The sequence below is a fragment of the Diadema antillarum genome, unplaced genomic scaffold (genome assembly GCF_040938485.1).
Source record: "Diadema antillarum isolate AM-2024a unplaced genomic scaffold, OU_Dant_1.0 seq00000160_RagTag, whole genome shotgun sequence".
Classification (NCBI taxonomy): Eukaryota; Metazoa; Echinodermata; class Echinoidea; order Diadematoida; family Diadematidae; genus Diadema; species Diadema antillarum.
The window spans coordinates 1132390-1154132 of NW_027271231.1; the positions used below are offsets into that span (position 1 = coordinate 1132390).

Below are 21743 nucleotides of genomic sequence, written 5' to 3' on the forward strand. Positions count from 1 at the left end.
AGGCCGTTAAGACCATTAGATCGATTTGTTTAATTGGGTAGACATAAATAACTTGTGATAGTATAGGATTTGTTTCTAATTTTGAAACTTTTTTTGTACTTGGCTGTGTGACATGATTAGAACGAGGGAAGGCCCTCAGGAAGAATAAACACAACCCTATTCAGAATTTCATTTCGGTAAGTGGGCATGTGGTGTCAGATGAGCTCGAATATCGCACGTGTATATTTCCAGTGGATATGATTAATAAATCTGAAAGGGATGGATTTCACTCCTTTTACACAAAATCATAAACGTGATGCGGGCCGGGGTTCAGTTTCGGCACACTGGTGTCTGGTTTGAAAAGATAGAGAAAAGAAAAAAAGTCAGCATATTCAGTGGATTGAAATTTGAAGGGCGCGGAGGAGGAGTTTTGTGGAGTCCAGTATACATGTGCGTAAAGACAAGCATGTTCTATGTATGTTTGTATGTGTGTGTGTGTGTGTGCATGTGTATGTGTTTGGGAATCAGGTGGGTGTTTTGCGCAACTTAAGTGTTTCCAGTCATTGATACGTCAGTTTGTGCTCCATTCCTCTCTGTCAGTTGTTTAATCTCGTGATTAAACATAATGGAACTGCCAATTACCGGCTTTAGGAATATAGGAATTCCCTCCACCCCCCCCCCTTCACCCCCACCCCCAAAAAAGAAAGGAAATCGATTTGTCTATTATGTGAGCCTCATGCGTACTCCAATTGGGGTTTCTATTATTCCCAATTTATTGTTATTTCATCCAAATATAACCCAAATTTGCACTGATTATTTTGTAAGTTATAGTTTCATCTGACGAGAGGAGTATATCTCAGGAATATGCTTGCATTGATATTGTGCTCGTATATTGCCATTTACCAACTACTGTCAGATATCGGTCATTGAATCCGCCCAGTTTATGTGTGTCTCGTTATGTTTGAATGCAAAATAGACAAAGGGTTTGAAGGAGACCTCCGGATGATTTTCAGACATTCACATAAATGAACAACTTATAGATTGGTTATACAGTCCTGGGTAGAGAGTTTCAGAATTTGCAGTGATTGGGATGAGGAATAAGAATGTTTTCAAAAATCATAACAAATTGTAATGAACAAGGATAATGACATGGCAGCCTCTGCATGAGTTCGGCCTCAAGTAAACAAAACAAAAGAAGAAGGAATGCATAGATTCTACATAGGTGAACTTGTTAAGCAAGCGGTATTGTAATGGAATTACACTGCTACATTTCTGAAATATGTGAGCCTCTATGTTATCATCATGGTTCAGTGTAATTTTGTTTAAGGCTTTTCAGAGTATTGGTATCTCCGCTCAAGGACCACAATAAATTCCACAAATCTATACATGGAGTTATCGATTTATGTACTACATGATGTGAAATTATGAAAATTGTCTGGAATGTCCCTTTAATGCACAATCAGAGGATTAGCATTCAAACTATTGTGACCCGTTACTTGTTTTAATAAACCTTGCTAATCTGATACTAAGTCTTCACAGATTCAGCCCAAATCGACCCCCCCCCCCGTCTTCGAAGAAAAATTTTCCGTAAAAAAAAAAACACCCCGTGTTTACAGCTTTGTCCCAAAGAGCGTCTTTGCATGCCTCGAGTTACGAAGATAGGCAAGAAAGTAAGCCAAAGATACGCCGAAGTAAACAGAGGGAAGACAAAAATATCGTGTTCTACTTCGCATTTCTTTCTGGTACAAAGTCTCTCAATTCCAGAGGAGATGGATTTGAGTCGTACCCAAGGCTGTCGGCGTTTTAATCAGCTCACCTGCTTTCGTCCTTTAATCTACCTTTGTACTCTCTAGATACATATACTTTCTTCTTTTTTTCTATACGTATTGATTACAACGAGCATGGAAAAATATATCGGACAATCTCAAACCATCCGGGTAAAGGGATCGCTCGCTCTTTTGCCAGCCAAATGGAAGAATAGAGACGAAGTAGAAGAAGACGACGAAGAAAGAATACGTACGTAGATGGAGATGTCAGCTCAGAGTGGTGTTAGTACTCAAGCGTATTGCTAGGATTTCTCTTTATCTGTCCACAAATTTCGTGGTTTCCATTTCCGATCTCTATATAGGCAAATGGAACTATTTCAACGACCCCTTTTTGCGCCCGAAGGCGAACTCAAGCCTTCTGCAAATAATTTGTCTCTAAAATCAGCGAGTACGTGCGTTTTTCCGTCGGAAAAAACCGCTTTCTCCGATCGATTATAGTCTCGAATCAGATCCGCGTAACACGTGGATATGGTACACCTTCTTAAAGTCTGTTGCGTTATTCATGCGGCGTCAGTCCATTGCCCTGCCCGGCATGATATCACCTTCCAAATATCAAAATTAGCCTTCTTTTTATCAGCAATCGGTATCATTTTTTTTTTCAGATTGGCATTGTTTAAAACATATCGAATGTTCCATGGACTGCGACATCTTGAAGTCCTGCGCGTATTTATTGTTATCTCAATTCGTATACCGACCCTTGCTTTTATGTGCATTAAAGGCATAATTTACCATTTGCAGATGAAACAAAAACCCAGCTTAGTGCTTACAAATAGTTCCAAAATGTGAGCTAGGGATAGAAACAACCAATGTAAAAATCTTTATCAGTGTAATCAATGTTAAGTATTGTTAAAAATACAAAATGTAAACAGTAGTTATAATAAAAATGGTTATAGACTAAATCGTCTGCAGATATGGTTCATTGAGAAAAATGGTGATATCTCCAAATATTTTGGGCTTTATTGCAAATTTTGTACATGGTACGATGTTTCCGTGATACAACTGACCTACACATATGCATCAAATGTGATAACTCAAAGATTGTTAAAATCACTGCTTCCAATGGTAAACTGTATCTTTAAGGAATTGAATGGGTGCGTTCGAGCGCTCTCCTAAAGTGAACTGTACCGTACCGTACCGCGCTACAGGAGCGTTCGAACGCTCCTAAAGTGTACCGTACCGTACTGTACCGAGCCAAAAGTGGATCACTTCCCGATATGCTCCAAAAGCGTACCAAAGCGTACCAAAAGTTCGTTGTAAACCATGCGCGTATCATGCGCATACGTCACAATGCAAAACATCATTCTCTTTGTTCGGGACAGCTGTAAGTAGGTCAAGCGCAAGGTGAATGACCTTCTTGCTACAAACAAGCGTGAACTTTTCTAAAAATAACTCGAGAGGTACGCTTTCTCAACAGAGCATTCGAACGCCCCCAAACTGGCACAGTACGGTACGGTACGCTTTAGTTCAGTTCGCTTTGGTTCGCTTTAGAGCGCTCGAACGCACCCCATGACACTGAGCTTTTTATTTTTGTCACGTTCATCTCTACGAACATAAGGGTGCGTTTGAGCGCTCTCCTAAAGCGAACTGTACCGTACCGTACCCGCGCCAGAGGAGCGCTCGAACGCTCCTAAAGTGTACCGTACCGTACCGTACTGTACCGAGCCAAAAGTGGACCACTTCCCTATGTGCTCCAAAAGCGTACCAAAAGCGTACCAAAAGTTCGCTGTAAAGCATGCGCGTATCATGCGCATACGTCACAATGCAAAGACATCATTCTCTTTGTTCGGGACAGCTGTTAGTCGTTCAAGCGCCATGTGGATGACATTCTTGCTACAAAAATGCGTGACCTTTTCTAAAGATAACCCGTGAGGTACGCTTTCTTCAACAGAGCGCTCGAACGCTTCATATCTGGCACAGTTCGGTACGGTACGCTTTAGTTCAGTTCGCTTTGGTTCGCTTTAGAGCGCTCCAACGCACTCTATGTTACCATTTTTTTAATGCCTGCATCTGCCAATTGCACTTGAAGCCTCCTTACAAAATCGTGAATTGCGTTCGAACTCATCTCACTATCACCAGGCACTATTACATTATAATGTATAATCTGTACATAATTATGTACACATAATATATACTTGTATAATTCATTATCAAAAAAAAAAGAATTGATATTGTTGCACGTTGAATACATATTTGCCAAGAAGGAGTATTGAACCCGTATTCTGCTAAGAACTTAAACCGAGCTTAGACCAATGTTTGGTCTAAATTGGGCTTAAAAACGGTTTAAAACATTTAAATTTAAATCCACTTTAGTGTGAGATTTGATTTGCATTCTACTTCACTCAGCTGCGGTCTAAAATCAGGTTTAAAGTAAACCTACTAGGAGGAGGTTTAATTCACGTTTAATTACGATTTTAATGATCACTGAATCTATAGATGCCCGGCAAAGGCAAGAAAGATAATGACGAAATAATCAAAACAGCGTATACAGAACCTCACGCGTGTGGTTGTATGGATCCATGCCATGGCCGCCTGGGTATAATCAGTTAGCCAAACGTGATACGTGATACGTGACTGTGGAGATACGGAGAGTACGTACGTATCTTGATACAGTATATTCATAGTCTAGCGGCGCCGGCATAGGCCGCCGGCAAGATACAGCCACATCAACACGCAATGCAATACACATCATGCACCACCATTTACGATGAAAAAGAAGCTTTGTATTTCTTACATTATCGACAACTTCGTTATATAGATCTCAAAATTACTTACTTACTGCCCATTATGCCTCCTGGCATGTAGGGCAGCAACGAAGGTCCTCCACTCTGGTCTGTTCTGGGCTAGCTTCTGGACACCTCCCCATGTCAGGTTTAGGGATTTCATCTCTTCCTCAACTGTGCGACGCCAGGTGGTCTTGGGTCGCCCTCTTCTCCTTCTTCCTTCAGGTGTCCAGTGAAGGGCAACTCTTGGGATGCTTTCTTGTTCTTTTCTCAGGACATGTCCAATCCAATTCCAGCGCCGCTTTATACATTGTCCTAACATTCCAGAAGCCTATTCTAGTTCTAGTTTTGGCATTCAGAACTTCCACCTTCCTGCCATTGGCTTCCTTTCGGCTTTCACCAATGGCATTCATCCTAGCATCTGCCGATAGCCCTGGAAGTCCATTACGCCTAGTAGTGTTGATTCCTTCTGTTGCTGTTTCCGTAACGTGTTCTTTTTTACAAGACAGAGTTGTTAGCCCTGTGCTCAACCCCCAACCTGGAGGACCAGTGGATTGCTCTTTGTCTGGCCTCTACCCTTCGACCTGTCCAGCATGGGGGGCCCTACCAGGAGATAAATCTCCCGCTGGCATAGCTCTAGGGGTCACTGAGACGCACAAGCTTCCCGACCACTACAAGGTTGCAATCCAACGGGAAGGGATCTCAAAATGGTTTCCCCTTTATTCTCACAATTGTTCATGTGTTTAAAAAGTGCACACGTTCTCAAAGAAGAGCTTACTTCCTACCCCGAGGTCCCTGGTTTGGTCGATCCATTCCGAATTCACGATTCAATCAACGACCATCGCACACAGCAGTCACGCGGCCCCGGCGCGATGGTCACGGCGGGTCATTTGCCCGATAATTCCGAATAACCTGGATATCGCTGGTGATGAAACTATGTTTTGCAATCACCGTTGACATGGTTGATTGAAACTATGTTGTTGTTTTTTTAAGATGAACTTAGTTTTTCGTTTGATAACAGAGTTTATCATTCAAACTTAGTTTTAGAATAATTTGCTTTTTTGTTTGCTCGATAAACAGAGTCTTCTCGAAATACTTAGTTTATTGACTGATAAACTAAAATTCTCAGCCATAAAATATTAGTTTATCGGCGATAAACTGATTTTTTTTTTCGGAATTATTAATCACATGGCGCTTCATAGAGGGTGGCTAAGAAGAGCGCTACCACATTCGTATCCTGTGCGCTGTTCATACTTGTACAGTGTACACAAAAGCAGGGAGGTACTGATAGGCAAGTAGGCCTACCCATACTTGATACAAGCAGGCGCTACTGAACGTTAACGGCTGGGTTTATGTTCTGAGAATACTGCCCGCGCTTACTTTCATATTGATTCACCATGAATATAAAGACACACGTATGTGGCTGATACACCGCCAATCTATTATATAGCTGGAGTCGTGGAGCGAAAAGTACTTGGCGGGGAGGAGTTTCTGCATTCACAGAGCGCACCGTGGTGGCCAAACTCGTTCGTGAATTATTCATTAGCAGTAAAACTCGATTTAGACTGCAGTCTATTTCGGATTTGATTTAGGTCCGAAATATACTCTGGTTTTACTAAACTTCGCTCACAGAATACAAAAGGAAACTTTAGGGTTTAGCTCAGCTATGAATGAGTCTAAGGGTGCGTTTATCAACTCCTTTTCTCGGCAAAAACAGGTTTTCCAAACAGCTTTCAACGAATTTTTACGAGTTGATAAACGCAAAGCTGTTTTGAAAGCCCTTTCGGAAAGCCTTTTCGAAAGCCGCAAATTTGTGGCTTTCCAAACAGGTTTCCTAAACAGGTTTTCAGAAACCTGTTTGTAAAAGCCTTTTGAAGTTGATAAACGCAAAGCTGTTTTGAAACGGCTTTATAGTATTGTACTGCAGTTACGAACAATGCACGCCTTATATGACCTCTTCTCCTCGGGTCGAATTGCGCAATGCAGCTGTGCAGTGACAGGCCAGTTATCGTGTTCGCGAAGAGAGTTGATAAACCCAACTATTTTGGAAGCCGTTTCTAAACGGCTTTGGAAAGGGCTTTGGAAAGGGCTTTGGAAAGCCTTTTAAACAGGGGAAAGTTGATAAACGCAACCAAAGTCTCATGCCGCCACTCACAAATATTTTAAGCATGTGCTAAACTGGAGCTGCCTCACAGATAGGAAGACAATTGATTCATGTGGCATTGCATCATGAGTCGTCACTCTCAAAGGAAGATAAGTCTTTATGATGGTAATTGCTTTTCGACGTCCCTTCTTTAAAAAAAGCGGCACGTTAATAGTACAGGGCTTTGGAAAGGGCTTTGGAAAGGGCTTTAGATTTGGAAAGGGCTTTCGAAAGCCGTTTAAACAGGGGAAAGTTGATAAACGCAGCCTAAATTGGGTTTAAACCTTCGTCTACAGTATAACGTACGGGCCTAGAAGTTTAAAGATGTAAATCTGGCCTACCCCCCTGCCATAGTTTCCTGTTATCATTGTAAGGACCCAGTTATAGTGAAGTACCATTCAAAACAGGGCTGCGACGACTCGGTGCATCCTGAGATGTGCCCTGGTATCCAAAGCTTCTGTCGCACTCTCGAGTACGTGAGAATCATACTGACTAGGTTTACATCTTTAAACTTCCAGTTTCCTCCTTGGATAGTATGTATTCAACGTGCGAAAATATTGATTCTTTTTTCTTTTATTTGTGAATTTATAAATGTATATAATATGTATATCCAATAAATCGAGATTATAGATTGTAATGCAAGAACTGAAATGGTGGCTGGTGGTAGTGGGATGAGTTCGAACGCAATATAAGGGATTTCATCTTCGTCATGTCACGCTTAAATGCATAGATGTCATGTGCAAGTTAAAGCAGTAATTTCCTAACTTCATTGGATTCCACTCTTTTACTGCCTTATGTAGGTTATGGAATTCTGGCATGGGGGAAACAGTTGTAAAACAAGACTAAACTCTTTTATAGGTCAATAATACAGAAAGGAGCCATACGGATAATATGATGATAATCATCATCATCATCATCATCATCACGCTTTCGCAGAAGAATCTGGAGAAGATGAATTACAGGGATAAGAAACATAAATATACTGGTATAAACATCTACGAGTAGACCTTCGCAATTATCATTATCATTTGTGTGTGTCTACCTGTGTTTTTATTGTTGTTGTTGTTGTTGTTATTTGTTTTGCTTGTGTTTTGTTCCTGCAAGGTATCTTTTTTTGACGAGTGGTGATTCATTTCATTGAGAAGTGGTGAGGAGCCGTTATGGCCTAGTGGATAAAGCCGTGGCTTCTCAAGTTTGAGATTCTTGGTTCAAATCCGCTTGTAGCAGCGGCTGTGTCCTCACGCCAGGCACTTTATTCTCATGGCCCAGTTTTTCGGAGGGGGTCATGAAATTCATCGACGACAACAATACGCTCGAAGCGATGGATCTTGCTTTGAAGAGAACTAGGTTTAAGCTTTTTTTAACGAGAGTAAAGCTGACAGAATTCCGATAAACATTACACATTTATGATCTAAAAAAAGGAAAAGATAAATAAGTTAACGTGGCGCTTGGGTACGTCAGAATACGTGCTGGACATTCTTTTTGCGTACACGCAGACGCGGTGCACGGGGGCGACGACCAGGTCGTAGGATGAGTTGAGGCAGACACGTCTCCATTATTGATCCCGTGGACGGCCAGGAGCATGACTGAAATTACAAACCAAACTGAACGCTTCATTTCATCGAGCCGTATAATCATGATTCTGGTGGGAATTGTTTCGAGAGGATGTTGTCGGGGGTCGATGGGGGGAGGGGGAGGGGAGGGGATGTGGCGGGACAGGGAAAATGCTCGAGACCCCTCAGGAACTTTCGAAGAAACATATTGTGGGGTGTGTTCAATACACTCTTCTGAGGTCCTATGCCATACACGGATGAGAGGAGCAGGAGAAGGCGCATGGGGAGGGGGGGTGGAGATAGGGGGATGAGTTTTGACTTATTCATGAAGTTATGATGGAGGCGCCACGAGATTTGCGACCTTGCATCAGTATTCGCCTGTACGCCCCTTTTACGAGCACATTGTGGCCTTCTATCATGAATGTTATTTGTCATGGTGTTGTTGTTTGTTGTAGTTGTTGTGGTTATTGTTGTCCAAGCATTTTTCCGTCTCCTTAGCCTTGTTTAAAAACTTATCAGCTATTTTTTTGACTAATTCCATGGAATTTTAATGATGGACGCAACGTGACGTGTTATTGTGTAGTGGAACAAGAGAGAGAGAAAAAAAAAGAAGAAGAAAAGACCATGAGGAGAAGTTGAAGAACGAAAATTTACAGATAATTCTTCCGCGCCTAGAGCACTCTGCAGAGTGGATTTGGCGCTATATAAATCATATCAATTATTATTATTATTATTATAAATGCATATCTAAAGGGTTTTCAAATTTTTGGTGTAAAATGAACACGTAGGGGCCTACTTGCATCAACAAACAAAGAGCACTGTTTTATATTGCTTCGTTTCTTCGTGTTCTTTTCACTTTAAATTTATGCACCAGATCGTGTCATTTGAATTGCATGTGGCATGAAATCCTAAACATGCATGATGTTACCTCAAATACGTGTGAGAGTCGGCTATGTCATAAGTTACTGCTTCGAAGATCATTGAATCTCGGACACAACGGACAACACACAACAGCACCAACAGCACACAAAGACACATTTTTTTTTTATTCTTTATTCTTCATTATCATAAAAATCATATTCATAATGCTATCATTAGAAACAAAAAGTGCAATATGCATCCCACTCATTGATATATAGTCAAGTCTTATCAAGGAGAATTAAACCTGAATGTATTGTGAATTGAGGGAAAGCAGCAATTTTTAGTAGGCAACATCGGCGACATTTGAGGGCAACTGGACGATCCGTTCAAGAGTTATGAATTTTTATAGTTTCGGTGCAGCCATCGGTAGGCGAGAAAACCACAACTTTTTTGTGACTTCAAAACGGAGAACGGTTTATAAAACATTAAAAAATCAACATAGTATTTTCACTTTCGTAGCACAATGACAGAGCAATTGACTTTCCTCTTTCTTCCTTTTTTTTGTGCAGCCATCGGTAGGCGAGAAGACCACAACTTTTTGTGACGTCAAAACAGAAAACGGTATAAAAATACTTTAAAAAAATCAACATATTTTCACTTTCGTAGCATAATGACAGAGCAATTGACATTCCTCTTTTAGAAAGCAGTGAGAATTATATGATCCTTAACACATGTTAGCAACGAGTCGAGTGAATATGTAATTTTGTCTAAGAATATTTAAATTCTGTGGAATTCTCTTTATAATTTCTTCATATGGTTTTTCACATGTGACATGACGTCGCGAACTACAGTGGTCTCCTCATCCAACTATGGCTGCACCGACACTTTATACTTTCAAAACCTTTGAACGGATCGTCCGGTTTTCCTCAAAACTCGCTGATGTGTTCTACTAGTATTTCTCATTTACATCCATTTCACATGTATGTTTGCGTTCATTATACAAATGATGCATAGGACAGAGTGGATCGGGGAGAATTGGGTGCGCGAGTTTAACTTTGGAACTGTTTAAACTTACTCGCTGCGCTCGTGGGTTTTAGACTGATCCAAAGTTAGACGAGAGCATTAAATTCTCATCGATCCACGAAATAGACCTGTGCATCATTCGTGTTATAAAATGGGTCCGTAAATTCATGAAATACAACCTTTCCCCCCACCATTTGTCCGGTACACCTGCAACACTATACAAGACTTGAGCCATGCGTTCGGATTTTACCGGACGCATGGCTCAGTGTGGATCACTAAAAATCCGTACATGACAACTGCACAGTGAGATTGCAGAGATTCTAAAGCCCATTTTGTGATCCATTTTTATAATTTCTTTTTATAATTCAGGTCTCTTTATGTTATCATAATCACTATACTGTGTCCAAACGCAGAGTTTTATTCTGATAGTAGGCCCCACATCATGTCTGTAGTGTCATCAAATATGATAAATTGCATAAAATAACATTGTGAAATTTTCGGGTAACGATGCTCGAATATTATATTTTCTTATTTCTCATTTTTACCACCAGGTGGTCAACGATCTGCAGACCAAACTGTCCCTGGCCAACATTCACACGATGGTCAAGGAGGCCTTCGACGTCGAGGTCAACAACGACATGAAGATCCAGAGCATTAAGCAATCACTGACATATCTGAAGGTAAATCCAATCGTCGTCATAATTATGGTCCATGAAGATGTTTATAAAGTATATATTTTGCCTCGTTTGTATTAACTATGTCATTGTACCTCGTGATACACGGATAGGAGAAAGAACAGCCGTGTTGGCAGAATCATGAGCCGTGCTGAAATGAATAAATGAAAATGAAATGAAAGAAAAATACGAAAATGAATACGCATATCATATGTGTGTGTGTGTGTGCGTGTGTGTGTGTGTGTGTGTGTGTGTGTGTGTGTGTGTGTGTGTGTGTGTGTGTGTGTGTCATGCACTGTCTTATTTGTCGTTTGTAGTTTCCTTTCTCTTTGCTGAACCTGACTCTAATGCACACAGTGCGTGCCTTTACGTCGGTGAAATCTTTAAACTGGAAGAGCGGGAAGAAAATACAGGGAGGTCCCCACTTTTTTGAAGTTTTGACACCCAATGTTTGCTTCAAGAATCAATATGGTCTTCGTTTTACTTTTGCTTCCAACCATGCGGCACAGACCGTGTCGGCTGTATTATGTTGCTCTTATTCAATACGTTGGAGTCTTTATGTGCTATCTGTGTGTTACTTTGTACCAGGAGAAAGTAAACAGTCCTGTTAGATTTTTTTTATATTATAAAGTCAAGATAAACAAGCATTTCCTTTGAAGTCTTAGAGACAAAGACAATAAAGACACGAGAGGTTAAAAACAAATACAGCAAGAAATCTTTCAACATGTCAAGGGTACGAAGTGCTGGTGAATTTATTACTTTTGAATAAAAGAATATATCATGAATTTATCTTATGCACTTATTTTAACAACTTTGAAGCTGTCTCCCTTCCGTACAAAGTGTGTCTATACTGCGGAAATCCCACAGTGGAAGTTTAGACCAAAATCAAAAGAAAAAAAAAATGCATGGAGGTTTGTTTATTCAAACTTTCACAAACAGACCAATAAAGTACCGCATTGATTTCCCCAACCGACCACTTCCCTTTAGCGAGGGGGAACCCATGGGTGTATTCTCTTTCCGCGGGGCGATTTCTCAATTAATGAAATGAATCAATGTGCTCTCCGAGCACGCCGGCTTTTGTTGCTTTTCCTCATGAATCCATAGCGAGCGTTAAAAGAGGAGGACACCTGTTGTATTGTCCGTCAATCTTATTAGGCCTACCTTCTCAGCCCTGACCCCCCCCCCCCCTTCCTCCCCCATCCCTCGCAGCCCTGGTCAGATCTTGATATTTCCTTGTACTTGAAAGCACCGTTAAACATTTTGTCCCGTTTCATAATCTTAGCTGTAGGTGGTTCTACAAGCTGCTCATTATTAAACGTCGTGATATTTGTTTACATATAATGTTCACACACTTTGTAGCATCTAAGTCACATATCAGCAATATCGGCCAGCGCCTTGAAGACGTGGCAACGATACTTCCACCCTATGTTGCATTCAAAAAAAGTCTTAGATATTTCTTTCTCAAATTACATCTTCGGTCAACTTCTGTCAAAAAACCCCCCAAAACATGAACCAAAACTTGACATTCATTAACTTGTTTCTATCCGTGAAATGTCACCAGACGGAACCAATAAAAACGATTTTTAAAACGATAAATGCATCAATATCTTCCTAACTGCCTTGTACCCTTTTTCTAGTAGGCCTAGTTATTTCCTTCGTTAAATGCATGGGGGTAAGAAATATTCCATATAGTGAGCTAAGATTGATATGATTGAACCGTTGCACATGTACATTTCAATCAGCTGATGAAGCACTAAGCAACTTAATTCTAGAAGAAAGAATTAAATTTTCTGTAAGTGATTTTGCACTATTGATGTGGGCAGGCCGAAATTTTGCAATGAAAGAGAAGGAATCATTCATACTCCTACATTATTTTGCTTCAATCGAGCATGAAAAAACCACGCGATAAGAAGAACTTACATTTCACAGCAAAATCCAAACGAGAAATAAAACGCAAAGACACGCGACGCCCAGGTTGGCTTTAAGTAATAAGTGAACAGAAAGAATGGCTCAGATTTCATGAAACTGGAATATTTCATTCTATTTCATTTATTCGATTCATTCCGTTTCCAACAAACTACGCATACAGCATGAAAATTGCTAGTACACAGTTATGCAAAATCAAAGAGGCTCGTTTATCAGACAAGGAAAAATATAGTGTAGTGAAAAAGTACAATCATATAATGTAAAATCTATAGTATGAAAGAAAATTTGTGGGAAATGGAGAGGACTGTTGGAAAGCTTGGCTTGTAATTGCAGTCCCCTCATGAACAATACCTAATCACAAAATATAATGAAGTTTTAAAACGAGGCAAATTAACTGAAAAAAAAGTAAAAACAGAAAAGACAAGAGAATATAGGGTGTAATGTTAGGGAGTTTCAAAGTGTTGGGCTTTTCTTAGGGAAGAGTAACGTCGGTCGCAACCACACAGTGCCAATCATATAGCCTAGATGAGATGTTGACCATCTGTCACCACGTTAAAACTCTGCCATAATGTTTGTAAACAAGAGTCATAAAGATAATATTTTGGTCGACATTTAAACACTTCATCCCATCTTCTAAATATTCCACATTGTTTGTCTGTAAGAACATTGCATTTTGTGAATGAATTTTTTTCGTTCAAATCCCATGTTAAAATTAGGACATTTCATTATAACTTGGTAGAAATTAGGACATTCCATCCCAAAATTGGGACATTTCATGAAGATGTGTGAGACGGTTTTTAGTGAGGAAATCTCTGGGGTGATGGCGCCATCATTTCATGTAATTGGCGAATGTGATTACGCTACCGATATCCATGTGTCGTGAAAAGATTTGAAACTTCAAGATCTCAAAACTGTCCAATATTGCATTTTGATGAAACTTCTGCGATTCTATCAATTCAGATTCACTCTATCTATCAAAGCATTCTTGATCATGGAGTTAAAGGACAAGTCCACCTTCATATACATGTGGATTGAGTGAATTCAGCAATATTAGTAGAACACATCAGTGAAAGTTTGGGGAAAATCGGACAATCCATTCAAAAGTTATGCATTTTTAAAGTATCTGCATGCGTAGTCACTGCTGGATGAGAAGACTACTATAGTGTATGATGTCATATGCGTACAACCATATAAAGAAAATAAAAAGAGAATTTCACAAAACTTTACTTTTTGAATTAAGTGAACATTTCTTTGACTTGTTACTGACATATGTTAAGGGTAATATTATTCCCCCTGCCTTCTGAAAGAGAGAAGTCAAGTGTTCTTTTGTTATGCGAGAAAAGTGCGAATATGTTGAATTTTCTTTATTCTTTCTTTATATCGTTGTACTCATGTGACATCACAAGCTATAGTAGTCTTCTCATCCAGCCTTCAGTGAGCAGAATTTTCAAAAATTCATAACTTTTGAACGGATTGTCCGATTTTCCTCAAACTCTCAATGATGTGCTCTACTAATATTGCTGCATTCACTCAACCCACATGTCTATGAAGGTGAACTTGTCCTTTAAACTGCAATTCTTTTTGCAGTTTAAATCCGAAAATTTACCTTAGGACATCTGCTGCTGTCAGTGAAAACTGTTCCAAAACTTGCGGTGGTGATTTTCCATCTCCTGATCGTAATTGTTGCGTGTAGTGAAAGGAAGACGCTACCCAGATGTCTAGACGTTGAGGAATTTTTTAAGACGACCAATTCGTTACACCGATGATAGTCTGCGTCTTTCTGCACTGGATGATTCTTTTGCGTGCTTTAATGCAGTTATTCTGTTTACATCCAGCAGAAGACTTTTGATAGACGCGACCCGATGACATGGAGTAGTCAATTTACAACGGAGCAACCAAACGGCTTAATAAACAAGAGAATTTTTACTAGCACTGCGTGGCTGTCCCTGCCGAACCTTCATGAACCCATCAAAATTCATCTGGCCTCTGGCATAGATATCTTAGGACAAAGAGTTAGTTCTTCTTCATATATTCCTTTTTTTCTCCTTCTTCTTCATATTGGCTTGGTCGAGGGGGCCCTCTAGGCAGCGTACCCGACAGCGAAGAATATATCCCAAAAGAGAGAGAGGGTTGGGGAGGATGATGATAAGGAGAATTGGGCTCAAGCTTTCATTGGATGTTGTTAAAGTTGCAGACAAAAATCAGTCATCGAATAGATTCCTCGACATTTAGACAATACGATATGTAAACGTGACCTTTCACTGAACACTGCCGCTAACCTGCGAGCGTTGACAACTTGCCATATTGGCGAGGTTAAAGGAATGTTTATAAACCCTTCTCTCTGATTTTGGAGTAGGTCCAGCAAAACAGATTTAATCTTCTTCAATATCACTCTTGACGTCACAGTATACCACAAATCACATTGTTTTATTCCTGTGTGAAAAAAAAAATCTTCGTGAGGAAGAATAAAATCCTCATGTCACGTGATCAAGCTCGATTTGAGTTCGACATTTCGTGGGATTACATAAGCAGTAGCAAAATCCGTTATAGCACTAGTTGAGAAGATCTTCAATCATCATATTCAATTACATAGATCCCATCTTCCCATTGTATGAAATGTACACATTATAGAATGTTGTTATCAAGCATGTGAATAATTCGGGCTTTTCTTTTCACTGTTATCCAATTCGGTCGCAGGACAAAGACGTGAGAGTGATTATCAGCAATTTCTATCAAAAAGAAGCCATCTTCGTTTTCTGTGAGGTGAGAACTATTTTATCATTATCATTACTTGCAGTTACACACAAGCACTCGAATAAGAAACCTTGTCTTGCATTTTTATTCATAGTTTTTGACACGTATTCCTGACGTTTTAAAGTTGTCTATCCTATTCATGCTCTTTCGATGATGACGTACTGAACTCCGACTGATCATTGACAAATTGAAATGTGATGTCTTTAATCTCCGTCGTGAGTCCGAGCTATTCTTCACCTTTATTTACTTTTTCCATTATTGAATGAAAAGTAATCACAGTGTGACTCTGGTGCCAAATTAGCGTAAATGAAGCTCCGTCAACGCCATTATATCTTATTCTGTGAAAGATTCCATATTTGATCGTGACTTTTAATGTTGTGCAAAGATTGTACAGGAAGAAAAGGAACCAAAGAAGAATTAAAAAAGCTGTAGTAAGTGTTCAGGCTGCATCGCTAGTTTTGACATGGGGAAACTTGAAGGGTGATTATTTTGTTTCCAATTTTGTTGGAAAATGATAAGCGCCCTTAATTGATCATTTCTTGCTCTTTTGGTGTCTTTCTCGACTCCAATTGATGACAGAATATAAGAGCTTTGGAGTCTGTGATAGCTACGACTTATTAGATCCACCTGCTCATTGCAAAAGGCTTTATAGCATTTCCTAGACGTTCCTATCTCTCTCTCTCTCTCTCTCTCTCTCTAACCTGAAGAGTTATTACCATTTTGGGCACAGTACTTGTCACAGATTTCTGGTTAGATTTGAGTCCTTCGTGTATTTGGAGCTCAGATAGGGTGCTTTAGGTATTTGATTACGGATTGCTGTTAATGCAGCCTATTTTGTTTCTAACCAGGCTTACAAGGCTAAGCTTTACGGACCAAACTACGTGTGGCTCATCTGGGGACACTACGAAAAGGAGTGGTGGGTGAGTATAATTATCGGATTAAATAGGGGGGGGGGGTGTTTCACGAAAAATTTAAGTCGAACTTTAAAGTTAAGCCCGACTTAAAACTATGGAATGCCGTTGGTTTTTCATTTCAATTTAATCTAATGTTTTCAGAATCTATTTCATAATGTTATAAAGATTTACAGACAAAAATCTTTTGTCCCTTTCGTATTTTTTTTTCTATTTAATGCCTGTATGAAAAATTCTCAAAAATTTTCAGTCTTATATGAAAGTTAGAATATTAGCAAAGTCACACACAGCCTACCATCATTCTAAGTTGATCTTAAGATTTAAGATCGACTTGAATTCTGCGTAAAACACCCCTGTTCTTTTTATTTCATTGCAAAACTACGTGTACGACATAATTAAGAGCCTATCGTGGGAGTAATGTAAAGTGATGACGTCAGAGGGCAATATTCAAAACTGCTCGACAAATGTTGCACGCTCAACATTGACAGCGTGCAACATGTGTCAGTTTGTACAGAAAGGTGTTGTATGATTTGGTAAATATTGGCGTAGTGTGCATAAGTGTGTGGAGTGCATGAAATGACGTACTGTTTTATTGATTTTATTGAACTCCCACGATGAGGACTGTCGCAAATAGTGAAAAATGTTTCTAAACATTTGATGATTTCTGCGGTTTTTCTTTTACTATCATTTAAGAAAATGGGAAGTGAGCTGACTGGATGCACCACGGACGAGATCTCGGAGGCCGTGGATGGATACATTGCGGTCACTTTCGACGTGCTGGGTAGCAGCGACAACGAAACTATCTCAGGCATGGTGTGTGTTTCAAATGTAATTTCTTAGTACGGCAAATATGTGTATATGATTACATAAGTATATACAATCATATGGTAATATATATATACATATATATATATATATATATATATATATATATATATATATATATATAATGCTTAAAGAGGTGATATGAATTTTTCATCGTATGGCATTTTAATGGTATAGTAAAAGATGCATTTAGATTGATTATGCCAGTGTATGTGCGTGCGTGGAAGACGAGAGTCCATTTATATGCCGGAGTAGGCCCCAATGCTATATATTTCTATGTAGCAGATTCATTGTAAGTTATGAACATTCAAACATATCTACATGCAGCTATGTAAACAAAATTGCGGTTGAAATGATCGTGGTGTCAATTACCGGTGATTCATATTCCATCGTCGTTGCCTCTGCTTCGCTGGCATAATAGATAATCAATTGAGAGTTATTACTTTTTTAACACCCGGCTCTGGACAGCGTCACCAACAGCATAACTATTGTTACGTTTTCTAACGGATTGAAAGGAATTCTGGAATAAGATACAAAACAAAATAAATGTATGACATTTACTGTGCTACACCCACGCACGTGCACCATAAAGGGACACTTCTATGGCAACACGAGTGGATGAATTATCAGTTTACCAATTACACTAAAACGTATCGTTGAATTAACATTAAGAAATATTACGGTAGCTGCTGCATCTGTCATACGTTTAGTCTTAAAGGACAAGTCCACCTTCATAGACATGTGGGTTGAGTGAATGCAGCAATATTAGTAGAACACAACAGTGAGAGTTTGAGCAAAATCGGACAATCCGTTCAAAAGTTATGAATTTTTGAAATTTCTGCTCAGTCACGGCTGGATGAAAAGACTACTATAGCTTGTGATGTCACATGAGTACAACGATATAAAGAAAGAATAAAGAAAATTCAACATATTTCCATTTTTTCCCATAACAAAAGAACACTCAGCTTCTCTCTTTCAGAAGGCAAGGGGAATGATATTACCCTTAACATACGTCAATAGGAAGTCGAAGAACTGTGCACTTTATTCAAAAAGTAAAGTTTTGTGAAATTCTCTTTTTATTTTCCTTAAATAGTTGTACGCATGTGACATCATATACTGTAGTAGTCTTCTCTTCCAGCAGTGACTGCACAGATATTTAAAATATTCGTTACTTTTGAACGAATTGTCCAATTTTCCTCAAACTTTCACTGATGTGTTCTACTAATATTGCTGCATTCTCTCAATCCTCATGTATATGAAGGTGGACTTGTCCTTTAAAATGGTATAGGTAATACGAAGGATTCTGGGACGAAACAGGAATCCCTTACCCTTGAAGCCAGAAGCTGATGAACAATATAGCAATGTAAATGAATACTGATCAAAATTAATATAGGTCTGCGGCACGTCTCTAATAGCACTACATCTTATGAATGGTACCAGTGCAGTGATGTGAGATTCGGTGAATTCCGATTGTTGCTCTTGTTGGTGTTGTTGTTGTTGTTGGATATGAAACGGAGAACCTGAACGTTCACCGTTCAACTTTCAGTTTAATCTAATTTCTTAAACAACCAGGGATATCAATCAAACTTCATGCAATGCTCGCCAATAAGTCAAATAGATCGCTTTCTGCGATGATCAAGAGTCACAAACAAAGGAAAGATCTACTACAACAGACACTGACAGAGAAGCGAACGAGCATTGCTTTTGAAACTTTGGCACTGTTACATAAAAGTTGAGATCAAACGTAAGCCAGAAAATCAAACATAAGTCTGTGAAAACTCAATTCTGATCGGCTGATACCAGACATATGTTTGATTTTCTGACTTATGTTTCATTGCATCTTTTTCTTGCTACAGGGTCCTGGATCCCTGGAAGAAAATCTTTTGACGATGAAGTGTAGTAATGTGAAAGTTTGAACAAGTCCACCTGCCCTCTTATGGCCGTTTTCGTACAGCTTAGCTTTGTGTGTGTGTGTGTGTGTGTGTGTGTGTGTGTGTGTGTGTGTGTGCGTGTGTGTGTGTGTGCGTGTGTGTGTGTGTGTGTGTGTGTGTGTGCACGAGCGCGCGATCACGCGATAACTACGAGCCTTGTACGTGTACATGTACATGTACCTTGTTTGTCAGCTTGTATATCAAAATACGGTGAAATGCCACCAGGGAAGTGAAATACGGCCCTATTGAAGATGTTTTTTACTCTCTATCGACAGTTGATGCACTTGGAAAGCCCATCTTCGGTTTGTGTTTATCATACCACGCATAAGATCGTAATCATGACTGGCTGCAGTATTACAATTTTGATTCAGCACTTCTTTATAGCTTTGTAATATCTTAAGATATACTATGTCTATCTCGACCTTAGCCAACAAATCATCGCCTGGAATAGGACTATTGGTATTCATAGGTACCATTCATCCGCCAAGGAATATTTATGCGTATCTGAAGGGCAGAACAGCAGAATGGACAACCCAGAAATTTTCCGATGTGATTTGCCTATGATTTTTTTTTCTTTGTCTGAGGTGATACATTGTTGTGACGTATTTCATCCCGGAGTCCGCTCCTCGAATAATTAGAGGGTCCCATCCAACGCTTTTCCCCCGATGAGGCAGCAACTGGGGCGCGAACGGAGCGAATGTTTATTTTCGCATCCACGACTTCGGGCCCAAACATCCAACCGTGTGTGGGAGAGTGACATAATAGGATGATGAAGCGTCGACACGAGAGAAGATGATAAAGAGAGCACGATACGATTACGACAAGATACCAGCGCGAACTCTAGGGAGAGAGAAAACAGGGGGAGGGGGTACTCCGAGACAGGATGATGAATAGATACAGGGTATACACCTATATTTAGGAATATAGTTTCCCTCATCATCAGCGTGACTTACCCAAGACTATTTTAGAGCCAGCTGTCGCATGTAGTGAATGGGTACTTAACAATATTGTCATTCTAAAAAAATCCTTCTAAAGAACATTTTGATGTAATTAGATTATTAGGCCGGGTCGTTTGGTTTGCTATTTATCTACTTGTTTTGTTTCTATTTTTTTTCTGAAGGCTTATTCCGAGGCATTTCAACAGTTGAATAGGATGTGTTTGGCTGAAACACCAACCGTAACGATTTATGTATACTTAGACATATACACAGAGTAGTCGGTATATCTGGTAAACATGATAGAATTCAGAAAAACATCGACACAATAAAAAGGAATCAAGGTAATTTTTTTCTAGTAATTATGCTGTTGTAGCCTAAGATTTCATTATATTGCACAGCATATCTTACAGCATCTGAACAAAATTTACAAGGCTCCTTCATCAGCATTACAATTCCAACTTGGAACGAGTGAATCCATACATGTTTTATACGACTTTATACGTCTTTGTAAAGCAACCTTTGGTTAAGACGAAATAACAAACAAACAAACAAACAAACAAACACTGTCGTCAGTGACCTCATATATCTTGTGATGTTTTAGACATTTTGTCCGGAAATAATAGTTCTGTTGAAATATATTATAAGGCCCGCAACGCAGAACGTGACGTGATGTGGTAGGGCATTTTCTTATAACTCCAATTTGATCTGTGTCACAAAGGATATACCATAACTCCAATTCGATGTGTTTCACAAATATAAACCAATCTCACTGTCTATCGTAACACACGGCTGAGAGTATATCACAGCCGGCAGGACTGGATAATTCGTCTAACCATGGAGGTGGAAACCACCTCCCTGGTTTAAGCCCTTTTCAATCATTACCGGAGTGTTATTTTGTGCTGGTTCTCTCTTTTTTTTTTTTTGGTAAAGATTGTTGGCTTGTGATCTTTAGTTTCGCGGCAGGACAATCATCGCAAAGGCATCGTTAAAATTAGCGCGTGAACCTTATGTTAGGGTCTGCTTTTTTACGGAGTGTCCTTATGACCCGTCAAAGCTGGTTTGCTGGAACTCACGTTTTAGCAAGGAGGGTATCCCCAGCCAATATGTCTCCGTCACTTTGGATTTACCATCTACCGCATCGGAGCGCCACCGCGAACTTGATTTAACGCGGAAGAGAAACGAAAGTGTAGCGCCAGATACTCACCTTTCTTTTCTTTCCCCCTATCTCGCTCTCTCCTCCAGAGGTTCCGTTAACGAGTAGTATGTCAACTCCCTTGATCTATAGAAAGAAGAAGAAGAAAAAAATATCCTATTCCGGAATGAAAAAGCATTTCATCCATTTTATTTTCCCCTTGACTTCCTAGCCGCGTCGTAATGTGAGGCTCGGTTGGCGTCGGTCGTAATTCACGCTACTACACCACTCGTGAGTGTATAATTGCAGTTGCGGCTCTCAAGAATTCAAAAGGCGGACCATATTTACACCCACTAGAAGTGGTACTTCTGGCTTATGATAAGGATGCGCTCCTCATCCTTCCAGTCATCCTCTTTGGGAATGCCGCCTTGCATCCACTCGCCGTGTGGATGTGGCATCTCGCATTTTTCCTCCGTCAGCCAGGACCGATCTTTTTTTTTTTCCTCGTTTCATTTTCAATTTCATTTTCAGTTCATCTTACTTGTCC

At 39.7% G+C, this 21743-nt stretch overlaps 1 protein-coding gene across 1 annotated transcript in view; it reads left to right on the top strand.

Moving 5' to 3' along the window:
- The window catches only part of LOC139727904 (gamma-aminobutyric acid type B receptor subunit 2-like), a 178420-nt gene that overhangs the window by 93568 nt on the left and 63109 nt on the right, over positions 1-21743 (top strand). The window contains exons 4-7 of the mRNA XM_071638875.1: positions 10657-10785; positions 15403-15468; positions 16308-16379; positions 17064-17183. Of these exons, the coding sequence (XP_071494976.1) occupies positions 10657-10785; positions 15403-15468; positions 16308-16379; positions 17064-17183 (387 nt within the window). The remainder of the gene's footprint in view (positions 1-10656; positions 10786-15402; positions 15469-16307; positions 16380-17063; positions 17184-21743) is intronic.